Source organism: Dromiciops gliroides, chromosome 2, assembly GCF_019393635.1.
Source record: "Dromiciops gliroides isolate mDroGli1 chromosome 2, mDroGli1.pri, whole genome shotgun sequence".
Lineage (NCBI taxonomy): Eukaryota > Metazoa > Chordata > Mammalia > Microbiotheria > Microbiotheriidae > Dromiciops > Dromiciops gliroides.
Genome location: NC_057862.1, coordinates 235,802,662 through 235,816,052, shown reverse-complemented (window position 1 = coordinate 235,816,052; position 13,391 = coordinate 235,802,662). Strand labels below are relative to the sequence as shown.

The 13,391-nt window shown below is 40.6% G+C and overlaps 1 protein-coding gene across 5 annotated transcripts in view; it reads left to right on the top strand.

Annotated features, from left to right (window-relative positions):
- Nucleotides 1-3,243, top strand: part of JDP2 (Jun dimerization protein 2) — a 78,088-nt gene extending 74,845 nt beyond the window's left edge. For all 5 annotated transcript variants that reach the window (XM_043987839.1, XM_043987841.1, XM_043987840.1 and 2 more), the window contains one exon: nt 2,024-3,243. In XM_043987839.1, the coding sequence (XP_043843774.1) occupies nt 2,024-2,209 (186 nt within the window). In that variant the 3' untranslated portion in view covers nt 2,210-3,243. The remainder of the gene's footprint in view (nt 1-2,023) is intronic.
- Nucleotides 3,244-13,391: the final 10,148 nt, after the last annotated feature.

The window sequence follows — 13,391 nt, the reverse complement described above, 5'->3', positions numbered from 1 at the left end:
CCTGAGACAGCAAGCAATCAGATATGTTATACATGTGCAACCATGTAAAACATTTCCATATTAGTTATTTTGTACAAGAAAAGACTCAAATAAAAGAAAAAAAATGAAAGAAAGTGAAAAATAGCATGCTTCAGTCTGTATTCAAACAATATCAGCTTTCTCTGAAGGCAGTTAGTATGCTTCATCATGAGTCCTTTGGGATTGTCTTAGATCATTGTATTGCTGAGAATAGCTAAGTCATTCACACTTGATCATCATACAATATTGCTGTTGCTATGTACAATATTCTACTGGTTTTGCTCACTTCATTTTGCATCAGTTCATCTAAGTCTTTCCAGGTTTTTCCAAAATCATCCTGCTTATTATTTCTTATAGCACAATAATATTCTATCACAATCATATACCACAGTTTGATTTCCTTCGATTTCTAATTCTTAGCCACCACAAAAAGAGCCATTATAAATGTTTTTGTAGGGGGCAGCTAGGTGGCGCAGTAGATAGAGCACCGGCCCTAGAGTCAGGAGTACCTGGGTTCAAATCCAGCCTCAGACACTTAACACTTACTAGCTGTGTGACCCTGGGCAAGTCACTTAACCACAATTGCCTCACTTAAAAAAAAAAAAAGGAATAAATATTTTTGTACAAATAGGTCAGTTTCCCTTTTTTTTTTTTTTTTTTTGATCTGACTCTGCATTTTCACTGGCTATCTCTTATGCCTGGAATTCCCTTCCTCCTCACCACTGCTTCCTGGCTTCCTTAGCTTTCTTTAAATCAGCTAAAAACACCTTCCTCAGGAAGCCTTTCCCAGTTGCACCTTCCCTCTGGGATTATCATCGGTTTGTCCTGTGTATATCTTGTTTGTACATAGTTGTTTGTATATTGTCTCCTCCATTAGACTGTGAGATCCTTGAGAGCAGGGGCTGGTTTCTGCCTTCCTTTATAACCTCAGTGGTTAGTATAGTGCTTGGCACATAGTAAGTACTTAATCAATGCTTGTTGACTTCAGTTAAGGTGAACCCATTCCATGTATATTTCTGAGTCTAGTTGTAAGACTACAGTATAGGCTTCACCACTGGTGATCCCATGATGACCTGGTGATGTACTTGAGCACTGGCTGCCTAGACAATGGTCGGTTTTATCATCTTTGAGTTCTTCAGCCAGGAGGAGACTGTGAGACAGCTATACTTAGCGATCCTGGTGATTGAAACAAGTATGGCAAAATGCACTCCAAAATCAGCCTATAGAGACAAATCAAGTCATTGGGGTGGTACAGGGAGAAGGGATCTTGAAGGTCAAGCACTTCATAGTCCAAGCCCTTCATTTTACAGATGAGAAAACTGAGGCTATGGGAAGAGATCCCAATTTGCTATCTGACATTTGGAAAAGAAAAAAAAAAAAATCAGGTCAGGCCAGAGAGGAGCTTGTCTTGGGGTAAGGCTGTTAGAGGGGGAATACATCTGGTAGTTTCTTATTTTAACTAATTATTATTTGCTAAATCTTAAGCTTAGGGGCACCTAAGTGGCACAGTGGATAGAGCGCCCTCCCTGGAGTCTGGAGGACTTGAGTTCGAATTGGCCTCTTTTTCTTTTTTTTGGTTGGGCAATGAGGGTTAAGTGACTTGCCCAAGGTCACACAGCTAGTAAGTGTCAAGTGACTGAGGCTGGATTTGAACTCAGGTACTCCTGAATCCAGGGCCAGTGCTCTATCCACTGTGCCACCTAGCTGCCCCCTCAAATTGGCCTCTGATACTTATTAGCTGTGTGACCTGGGCAAGTTAGTTAACCCCAATTGCCTCAAAAAAAAGTACAGATTATGTTGGAGCCTTCTACATTTAAGCGCCCTGGGATGGAGTCCTAGTTGCCTCATTCTAGTTACGGCTGTGTAGGCAAGAGCTGATAAAGATATGTGAAAGGAATTTTGCTTCAACAAGCCCCTTCTCCCCACCTCTCCCTTAGCCTTGTTCAGAGGGCAATCCCTTGGTGCACATTTAAAGCTGCCTCTTTTTATGTCTGGGGTTCTCTAGGAATCTGAACGCTTGGAACTCATGAATGCGGAACTGAAGGCGCAAATTGAGGAGCTAAAACAGGAAAGGCAGCAGCTGATCTTGATGCTGAACCGGCATCGTCCCACTTGTATCGTGAGGACAGACAGTGTCAAGACGCCGGAGTCTGAAGCCAACCCACTACTCGAACAACTTGAGAAGAAGTGAAAGTGGATTGGGAGAACAAAGAAGAAGGAGGATGAGGAGGGAAGAGGACATAGGGTCCCACGTGGGGCCTTTGTTTATGTGTGAAAAAACATTGCAACAAGGCTCAGCACCGCCAGAATACAGCGGGCTTCTTTGTGGAATACAGACCAGCAACACATGGGGAAGGGAGGGTTGAGGGAAACTCGAGATCAGCGATGAGTTGAGACCAAAGTAGAAACAGGAGAGGGGGATGATCCAGTTCCTGGGGTTACAATGATGAGGGAGAAAGGGGTGAAGGAAGGAAAGGACCTCCCACCCTCCATGGCTACAGTCTCTTCTCCCATCATTTCCCATCAGCATACGTCTTGGTGACAGCTACTGGCATTGGTAAAGTGTAAGTTGAAAAAAAAAATCCAAATGGAGTTCAGAGTAAAATTTCAGCACCTACCCCCCAACCCTTCATCCCCAAGTAATAGAGCAGAGCAGGAGAGGGATGTGATACAGGACCAACAGGCGCTCTCAGTGGCCTCCATCTGCATGTCCCTGTTCCATCGTCATCCCCCTGGACCCTGCCAATGCTCTTCCCGTGTCCCTTGGGAAGAGCCCTCCTTAACAGACCTCGCTCCCTGCTGGAGTTTGCTGTGGGCACTGAGGCGCGGGCGCCCTTCCAAAGCACATACTCACTCTAATGTTTACAGCCTGGCTGTCCTCTGCAGTGCTTTAACTGCACATTTTTACACTTCTCTCTCTTTTTTTTTTAATATTTTTTACAAAAAGAAAAAAGGTTTTATACAGCAATATATATATGGATTTATATAATCACTCGATGTGATACGGTATAAATATGTTATGGTTTGTTTGTTACGAACAGATACTCAACAGTTATTGCCATTGTGTGTAAATCAGTGTTAAGTGCTGTAGTCCCTGGGTGCCCTAGGGCTGATGCCCATGGAGGGGATGCCTGATGCCTGATGCAGTGATCCCGAAGGGGGTGATGCCCATTTCCATCCGTGTAAGCCCTTCATAGTACTCAGTCCTGTATCGCTCAGTAAATGTTACTCTTACTTAGCCCGTCGTCTCTTGTGATTTCTGCTGACTTTTTCTGTGCCCCTGATGTATGTTTGGGCGGGGTGGGCAGAAAGAGCAGGGCTGTTGGCCATGCTGAGTTTAATTCTCTCTATCTAGCAGGGAATGTACCTCACGGTGACTGATTAGCTCTGGGGCTAATGTGGCATGGTGCTTATGAAGTCAAGGTTACCTGTTTGATCCCCATGTGGCAGACTGAATCAGAACATTCCATGATCACTAAATATACCCTTAAACTCTTGTCTACTCTCAAATTATACCTTTGGTCATAAGAGAACCCATCTGGGTGAGTTGAGATGTTCTCAATACACTCTTTCCTATAACTCCAAAAACATAAAGAATAGCACAGTGCCCTAGCTCCATGGGAAAGGCATTTAATAATTCACACTTACTACTCTGTTGTCTCATGATATCATGGAGGCGACCCTACATTCTTGAGGTCTGGACCCACAGAGTTCAAGCTCTTCCGGGTCTTCCATTCTGGAAAGGCTTCAAGTCCAGTCTACTTTCCAAGGACAATCCTAGTCAATTGAGAAGAGGCTGGACACTAGGTGATCCCATCATCAAGAGATCTAGAATTAGGAGCAACCTGTGGAGAGGCCATCAAGTCTAATCCCCACTTTTAACAGATGAGGAAGGTAAGGCTGATGGAAGACTGTGTCATATGGGTAAAAAGCATGAGGGAATATTTGAATCCAACTCTTCTGGCTCCAAAAACTTTTTAATGGTCTATGACTTTTGTACAATAAAAACTGATGCACCCAGAGTCGAAAGAAAAGAGACAGATTGGAAGAAAAAATGTTTGCATCAAAAACCTCTAACAAAATTCTGACATGCAAAATTATTGAAAGTGACACAAATTTAGAAGAATGAGAGTAATTCTCCAGTTGCTAAGTGGCATAAAAATATAAAAAGGAAGTTCTTGAATTTAAAAAGAAAACTCACAACTATAAAAAAGTCACATGAAACATGTTCAAAATTCCCAACAATTTGATAAATATAAACTTTTAAAACTCTGAAATTATACCTAGCAAACTGGTTACAATAATAAATTAATTGATGGGGCAGCTAGGTGGCACAGTGGATAGAGCACCGGTTCTGGATTCAGGAGGACCTGAGTTCAAATCCGACCTCAGACCCTTGACACTTACTAGCTATGTGGCCCTGGGCAAGTCACTTAACCCCTATTGCCTCACCAAAAAACCAACAATAATTGATCACGATAAGTCACCAAGCAAACAAAAAATAAATACAACATTGCTTTCAGCCATTTGTGGCCACCTTCCTCTTATACATTGATGGAGTGTTGGAAAATGAGGCATTAAGCTAAGAATTATCCAGCTTTAAAGTCAACTACAGCATTGTGAAATTCTTGTCCCAGTCATTATACCAGAACTAGATTGTATCATTCTTGGCACCGTTGCTAGAAATAAAACTAGAAGATAAGAAGAAATAACAACTAAATATAAGGATGTCTCACATGTTCTTTTGGAGAAGCAAATAAAAGAATTGGTTTCATCATACAAAGACAACAAAAGAATTATATTGTGGGACACTTGGTAAATGTTATATTGCAGTGCTTAATGATGAGGAAAATCAAATGAACCAATGTGAAGATAATTGCATCTTATATAACAATATCTTATGTACCAATTGCAGATGGGGAGAAAGAGAAATTTGACAAAGAATCTAATAAGACTCTCCAAATTAACTCCATATATATGTTACTACCCAGTGATTTCATTATAAGTATGTAAAGATGGCGCAAAATATATTGGGAAATGTGGCTCATGAATAAGAAGCTAAGGAGGTCAAAGGTTGTTAGATGACACAGAGACCATGACTATTTATAATTAATACTTTAAGAAGAGGGGCAGCTAGGTGGCGCAGTGGATAAAGCACCAGCCCTGGACTCAGGAGGACCTGAGTTCAAATCCGGCCTCTGACACTTAACACTTACTAGCTGTGTGCCCCTGGGCAAGTCACTTAACCCCAATTGCCTCACTAAAAATTTTTTTAAAAAAGAATTATTTTAGGGGCAGCTAGGTGGTGCAGTGGATAGAGCACGGGACCTAGATTCAGGAGGACCTGAGTTGAAATCCAGCCTCAGGCACTTGACACTTACTAGCTGTGTGACCCTGGGCAAGTCACTTAACCCCAATTGCCTCACCAAAAAAAAAAATACTTTAAGAAGAGAGTCAGGTGGTATTGTATATAGTGAGCACTGAATAACATCACAAAATTGGAAGAATATCTTTACAGATAGGAAATGAATGCTTACTTTATAAGTCAGTCATCTCCAAATCAGTTGTTGATGTACAATCAAATCGTTCACTTGTTAGAGCAAAGATCAGAATCAATAACAAGTTAGAACAAAAAATAAAAAATAAGTTGTGCTATTAAAATAGATTGAATGTGACCAACCTAAAGAAGCTATTGCCAGGGGCAGCTAGGTGGCGCAGTAGATAAAGCACTGGCCTGGATTCAGGAGGACCTGAGTTCAAATTTGACCTCAGACACTTGACACTAGCTGTGTGACTCTGGGCAAGTCACTTAACCCTCATTGCCCTGCAAAAAAAAAAAAAAAAGAAGCTATTACCTCCCCTCCCTCCATATAAGGGAATTGGATAAAAGAAGAGATTCAACACAGACTACATTCATTCCCTAAAAAAAATTAATCAATGTAAAGCAGTTTCCATAATAAGAGGCCAAAAGAACCTGCAAATTGCCTTAGACGGCAAACATGAGATCATTGTCAAGTGAAGTAATATGGCTGCCAGGGTCAATACTGATCTGAAATATGCACTCATATATAAAATCATGGGGATGACCTGCGATTTCATTAGTATAGGGTGTTCAGGTAAGTATACTTCCTTTGTCAGTGCAGATTGGCAACTTCTCTGTTACCTATTATTTAGAGAATTGCCTAAAGCTCTGAGAAGTTAAGAGACTTATCCAGAGTCACAAAGTCAACCTGTGTCCAAAGTGGGACCTGAATCCAGGTCTTCCTGGGTTTCAAGCCAGCTTTATCTCCATTATGCCATGCATAAATTTGTAAAATTTATTTTTTTAAATAGAGGATGATAATGAAAGGTTATAGCCAGCATTGAGCATAAAACACTGAGAAGTGATAAATGGGAAAAAAATCTTGCAGAAAGCTTGGCAAGATGATCAATTAAGTCACATCATTCCAACAGAATTTAAGAGTGAAACAGAGGAGAAGAAGCAGATGAAAAATAGAAAAGCTCCATCCAGATTTTTAATACAAATTCTTTTCTGTATCAGTGACTCTATCACATTTGGCTAGGTAGTACAAATACTATCATCCTAATTTTACAGACGAGGGAAATGAAGCTCAGATAGAAGAAGTGGCTTGCCCACAGTCACACAGTTATTACATATTGAAGCCAGGATCTGAACCCAGATCAAACTCCATATCTAACACTTCACCTTATATGTAAAAACCTCTGGCAAGGGATACTCACTGCTCCTTGAAGTAGGCCATTCCATTTTGGTTTTCATAGCTTCCAGGATTGTTGTGAGGATCAAATGAGAAAGTAATTGTGGTTTTTTTGGTCATATAAATATTTTATTATTTTCCAGTTACATGTAGAGATAGTTTTCAACATTTGTTTTTATAAGATTTCTAGTTTCAAATTTTTCTCCCTCCCTCCCTCCCCTCCCTTCCCCCTCCCCTAGAGAGCAAGTAATCTGATAAAGGTTATATATGTACAATCACATTAAACATATTTCTGCATTAGTCATGCTGTGAAAGAAGAATCAGAGCAAAAAGGAAAAACCTCAAAAAAGAAAAACAACTAACCAGTGATTTATCTATTTTATTGGGTATTTTTTTTTCATAAAACCAGCTCTTAGTTTTATTGATTAATTCTATAGTTTTCTTGTTTTCAGTTTTATTCATTTCTCCTTTAATTTTCAGGATTTCTAATTTAGTATTTAATTGGGGATTTTCAATTTGTTCTTTTTCTAGCTTTTTAAGTTGCATGCCCAATTCATTGATCTCTTATGAGAAAGTAATTGTAAAGCACTTAGCACAGTACTTGGCACATGGTAAACATTATATAAATGTTAGCTACTATTTTTGTCTGCAATCTCACACTGTTGAGTCAATCAATCACTAAAGTTTTATTAAGCAGCTACTATGTGCCAGGTACTGCGCTAAGTGTTGGGAATATAACAAGAAGCAAAAGACAGTCCCTGTCCTCAAGAAGGTACAATCTCATTAAACTTTCAGCCCACTAAAATACCCAGATCTTTTTTCCTGACAAACTAGCCTTTTCTTCCCATCTTCTATTTGTGAAGTTGATTTCTTGAATGTACATGTAAAATTTTACATTCATTGCTATTGAATTTCATATAACTAGTTTGGTTCCTTATAATCTTTCTCTGCATTTCTGTCCTCTGCAATGGATATTGGTTCATAAGCTCTTATTACTTTCGTGGTTTCTTTTTTGTTTATGTTTATCTGGGGAACTGCAAGACAATATGCCTGTCTCATGAAATAATTTGGGGGTAACTACTTTTGGGTGCATAATGAAACCAAATCTTCCAAATTCCTTCACTTGCTTTTATGAGGAAAGCCTATGACCATCCTCGAATTTGACCATGATTTTCTAGTGTGGTTCAATTTATAGTGAGTGAGAAGGTCAATGTGGATATGAATCATTTGTCCCAGTGACTTCATCAGCTCTTTGGACCAGAATTTCACAGTAGAACATCAACAGTTAAATTAACATTTTGTTGGTGGCCCCAAAATGGACTTGGCATTCTCTGTCTGACCCTTTTCCGTCTCTCTTCCACCATCACTAGGGGAGCAGAAAAGGACTGCATGTGACTAACAGTCATCAGTCATCGTGACCAAGGAATTCATCACCTAGTGGTCACGAGCCTCTCTATACCCATCTGGGCTGATCCTTAGACAGTACAGTTTTCCGTAAGGGCTACACTCAAAGCCTTTCCTACTTGGCACGGTGTGGTGCTCCATTGGCATGGCTGTTAAGAACCAAGAATAAGAACTTCCACATCGTGATGGAGTATGGAAGCAGAGTTTTTGTGCACTTTTTCCTAGGTCTGAAGTCATCGAAGAATAGATTTAAATCTGAAAGGAAGTTTAGAAGTTATCCAGGGGGCAGCTAGGTGGTGCAGTGGATAAAGCACTGGTCCTGGATTCAGGAGGATCTGAGTTCAAATCTGACCTCAGACACTTGACACTAGCTGTGTGACCCTGAGCAAGTCACTTAACCCTCATTGCCCCACAAAAACAAAATAATAATAAAATAAAATTTGGGGCAGCTAGGTAGCGTAGTGGACAGAGCACTGGCCCTGGATTCAGGAGTACCTGAGTTCAAATCCAGCCTCAGACACTTAACACTTACTAGCTGTGTGCCCCTGGGCAAGTCACTTAACCCCAATTGCCTCACTAAAAAAACCAAAAAACCAAAACCAAAAACAGAAGTTATCCAGTTAGGTGAGGGGAACTGAGTTTCCTTCAAAGTGGTTTTGAAAGCAGTTTCCAAATTGTAATAAGACTTAGAGCTAGGAGAAACTTTACTGGTCATCTGACCACAGAAAGTCTAACAAACAGCTTCATTATATAGCCAAGGAAGCATCATCTTGCTCAAGGCCACAAAAAGACAGTAACAAATGAATGGCAGAACTGAGATTCAACTGAGATCCTCTTCCTCCCAATTCAGAGTGCTTTCCATCATTTCAGTTGTGTGACTCTGTGACCCCATTTGGAGTTTTCTTGGTAAAGATAATGGAGTGAGGGGCAGCTAGGTGGTGCAGTGGATAAAGCACCGGCCCTGGATTCAGGAGAACCTGAGTTCAAATCCAGCCTCAGACACTTGACACTTACTAGCTTTGTGACCTTGGGCAAGTCACTTAACCCTCATTGCCTTGAAAAACAAACAAACAAAAACCAAAGATAATGGAGTGGTTTGCCATTTCCTTCCCCAACTAATTTTATAGATGAGGAAACTAAGGCAAACAGGGTTGAGTGACTTGCCTAGGATCACATATCTAATATGTTCCTGATACCAGATTTGAACTCAGGAAGATAAAGTCTTCCCAAGTCTAGGCCTGGCAGCTGCCCAACACACTAATTATCTCATTCTCTGAGCAGGGGAATGGGAAAGATCTCAAGCTAGGCTGAGAACCGTACTCAGCTATTATGTCCAATCCTGCCCAAACTCTCTAGCAGTTAGATTGTTCCCTTACCTCCTCACTAGGATTTCCTAATATCTTAGTGATTATTTACTTCCTTTCATCCACAATCCTACCTAGTGATTGATTTGGCACTTGGGCAGCGTTCTATGCCTAACTGAATTCCAATCTTTTTGAATCTTGGCTCTGAAACTTAGCACCTCTGTGATTCTGGGCAAATCACTTCCCAGTTTCTGAGCCTTCTCCTTGGCCATAAAAGTGGTTGGATTTTCCTTGACTGATAAGCTGTACGTCCCTCCTAGCTCTGATGGTAACTTAGGCATTAGTTTCAAAACCTGTGACACATTCTTTTGAATATCGTTATTGGTGGCAAATCTTTGGCCTTTGATTTTTGGAAATGAGCCAAAAGTGAGAGCCCCACTTGATAAAATACAGGGGGTGATCAGCCTGGACAATATTGGTTTTGCAAATAAATAAATAAAAATGAAACCTACAACTGTAAAGTAATAGAAGGTACATAATAAGAGTAAGTTCTGAACATTTCAAATAATGAAAACATCATGGAGATAGTGCTTCATGTTGAAAAGGAATTGGATTGGGGCAGCTAGGTGGTGCAGTAGAGTACTGGCCCTGGAGTCAGGAGGACCTGAGTTCAAATCTGACCTCAGACACTTGATACTTACTAGCTGTGTGACCCTGGGCAAGTCACTTAACCCCAACTGCCTCACCAAGAAAAGAAAAGGAATTGGATTTCGAGTCAGGGACTTAACTTTGAGTCCTGGCTTTGTTACTAAGTTAACTGTGTGAATCTGGATAATACAGTTCTCCTTTCTCATCTATAAAATGAGGGGGTCAGGCATCCTTCATTCCTCTCCCAGCCCTGCTTTTGACCCTCTAGAGTTCATCAACCTGTCCCCATGTAGGTACCTCTCCACCTCTCTTCAGCTCCCTTTTATCTGTTATTTTCCCCCATAAGAATATAAGTCCCTATAACATTCACACCCAGTTGGGAGGAGTAATGTATTTAACCCTACAGGAAAGTATGAAGGGAAGAGGATAAGGAAGGGAGGGTGGAAAAAAAAAAAGGGAGTACAGAGTAGGGGAGGGGACAGTCAGAAGTAAAACACTTTTGAGGAGGAATAGTTTAAAAGAAGACAGAAAATAGAGTAAATATCGTGGGAAGGGAATAGGATGGAGGGAAATAGTTATGATTGAATATAATGGCAAAACATATGGTACCTACTATGCTGGGCTAATATGAAGAAAATTCTTTGTCAAGTTTAAGGTACTTTATTTAGGTTATGATGAACAGGATACTATCAGAAAAACCTGGAAAGACCTACATGAACTGAAGCAGAGTGAAATGTACTGTACACAAAATAACAGCAATAGTGTAAGATGATCTGCCAGGAAGAATGTGGTTATTTTCAGCAAGGCAATGGTCCAATATAAATCTGAAGGACTTATGAAAATAACAACCCATCTACAGAGAAAGAAGTGATAATATCTGAAAATAGATGGAAACACATTTTTTTTTCTTTTCTTTTCTTTTTTTTTTTGTGAGGCAATTGGGGTTGGGTGGCTTGCCCGGGTTCACACGGCTGGTGGGTGTTGGGTGTCTGAGGCTGGATTTGGGTTCAGGTGCTCCTGGTTCCAGGGCCGGTGCTCTGTCCACTGAGCCACCTAGCTGCCCCTGGAAATACATTTAAAAGAAAATTTTTTTTTCTCTTTGACAATTCCTCAGTCTGAAGTTTTGGGAGTTTTTGGACTGTTTTCTCTTGCAACCTAGCTAATGTGGGAATGTTTCCCATGACTACTCATGTATAACTTATTTTGAAATGCTCAAGTTCTAGTGGGTGGGGGGTGGGAATGGAGGAGGAAGAGAAGATGGACCACAATTTTTTTTTAAAAATTGATGTTAAAATTTGTTTTTACATATATTTTGAAAAATAAAACTCTATTCAAAAAAATAATAATAAATAAATAAAAACAAAAGAAGTCCCTGGAGGGTAAGATAATGTTTCTTTTTGCATGTTTTTTGTATCCCTGGTGCTTAGCAGAGTGCCTGCCATATAGTAATCATTTTTTTTGTTGTTCAGCCATTTTGAGTTATGTCCAACTCTTCATGAGCCCTTCAGGATTTTCTTGAGTGGTTTGCCATTTTCAGCTCATTTTATAGATGAGGAAACTGAGGTAAACAGGATTAAGTGACCTGCCCAGGGTCACACAGCTAGTTAGTGTCTGAGGCCAGATTTGAACTCAGGAAGATGAGTCTTCCTAACTCTAGGTCCAGCACTCTATTTACCATGCCACCTTGCTGCCTATATAGTAATCACTTATTGGTTATACTAGATAATCTCTGAGGTCCCTTCCATTTCTTTTCTTTTCTTTCCTTTTTTTTTTTTTTGTGGAGCAATGAGGGTTAAGTGACTTGCCCAGGGTCACACAGCTAATAAGTGTTGAGTGTCTGAGGCTGGATTTGAACTCAGGTCCTCCGGAATCCAGGGCCCATGCTTTATCCACTGAGCCACCTAGCTTCCCTAAGTCCCTTCCATTTCTAAGTCCTTTAAGTTTTCCCGAAGGCTTTACTTTGAAGGAAAGCCCTTATTTAGATGCATAAGTTATGTTCAGTTTGTGATATTAAGAAATAATGAAGGGGCAGCTAGGTAGCGCAGTGGATAGAGCACCGGCTCTGGAGTCAGGAGTACCTGAGTTCAAATCCGGCCTCAGACACTTAACACTTACTAACTGTGTGACCCTGGGCAAGTAATTTAACCCCAATTACCACACACACACACACACACACACACACACACACACACACACACACAAAAGAAAGAAAGAATGATGGGGCACCTAGGTGGCTCAGTGGATAAAGCACCAGCCCTGGATTCAGGAGGACCTGGGTTCAAATTTGGCCTCAAACACTTAACATTTACTAGTTGTGTGACCCTGGGAAAGACACTTAACCCTCTTTACCCTGCAAAAAAGAAAAAGAAGGAAAGAAAAGCTATCAAATGACAATGATGATTGGGGGGGGCAGGGCAATGAGGGTTAAGTGACTTGCCCAGGGTCATACAGCTAGTAAGGGTCAAGTGTCTGAGGCTGGATTTGAACTCAGGTTCTCCTGAATCCAGGGCCGGTCCTTTATCCACTGCACCACCTAGCTGCCTCCATGATGATTTGACATTTTTTATAGAGCTTGTTAAAGTTTGCAAAGCACTTTGCCTATCTTATCTCATCTGAGTCTCACAACCGGTCTTTGGGAGTAGGTGCTCATCACCATCACCCTTTGTTTTACAGATGAGGAACCTCAGGCTCTAGGGTCTATTATCACACAGCTAGTAAGTAAACATCTGCGGAGTCTTCAAAAAAAAAAACAAAAAATTCTCAAAATTCCAGTAAAAAGTCCCTGAATTCCAAAATCTTAAATCCTCCTGAGGTCTTTGTAGTATTATGCAAATGCATAACTAGTGTTAGAGGTGAGATTTGAACACAGGCTTTTCTGACTCAGTGTCCAACATGTTGTCCACTACGCCACCTAGTGGCTTCTCTGTATAATCACAGTACAACCACTTCAGATTTGTTTATGAGCAAAAATGACACGTGCATCTTAGTTCTTCAAGGTGGTATCAATGGTATAAAAACTCTGTTGGTCTCTACCAAGCTGACAAAATGTCAGGTCGTCAAGATGAGATCCTACATTGGCTAGGGGGAAGGGTTTCAGACAAAATTACAGATCATTAAGTACTGGGGCAGACTTTGTAAGAATAAAATGTGGCTGTGTGGAAGGCCTTCTTCCCCCTCCTTTCTTGCCTATTATTGCTACCAATATAACACGAGTTCCAATCCTTTGTTTTCTTAAAGTTTTGTGTTGATAACACAAATCAGGTAACATGAGAACTGTTAGACCTGTCCATGGTTCCTTTGA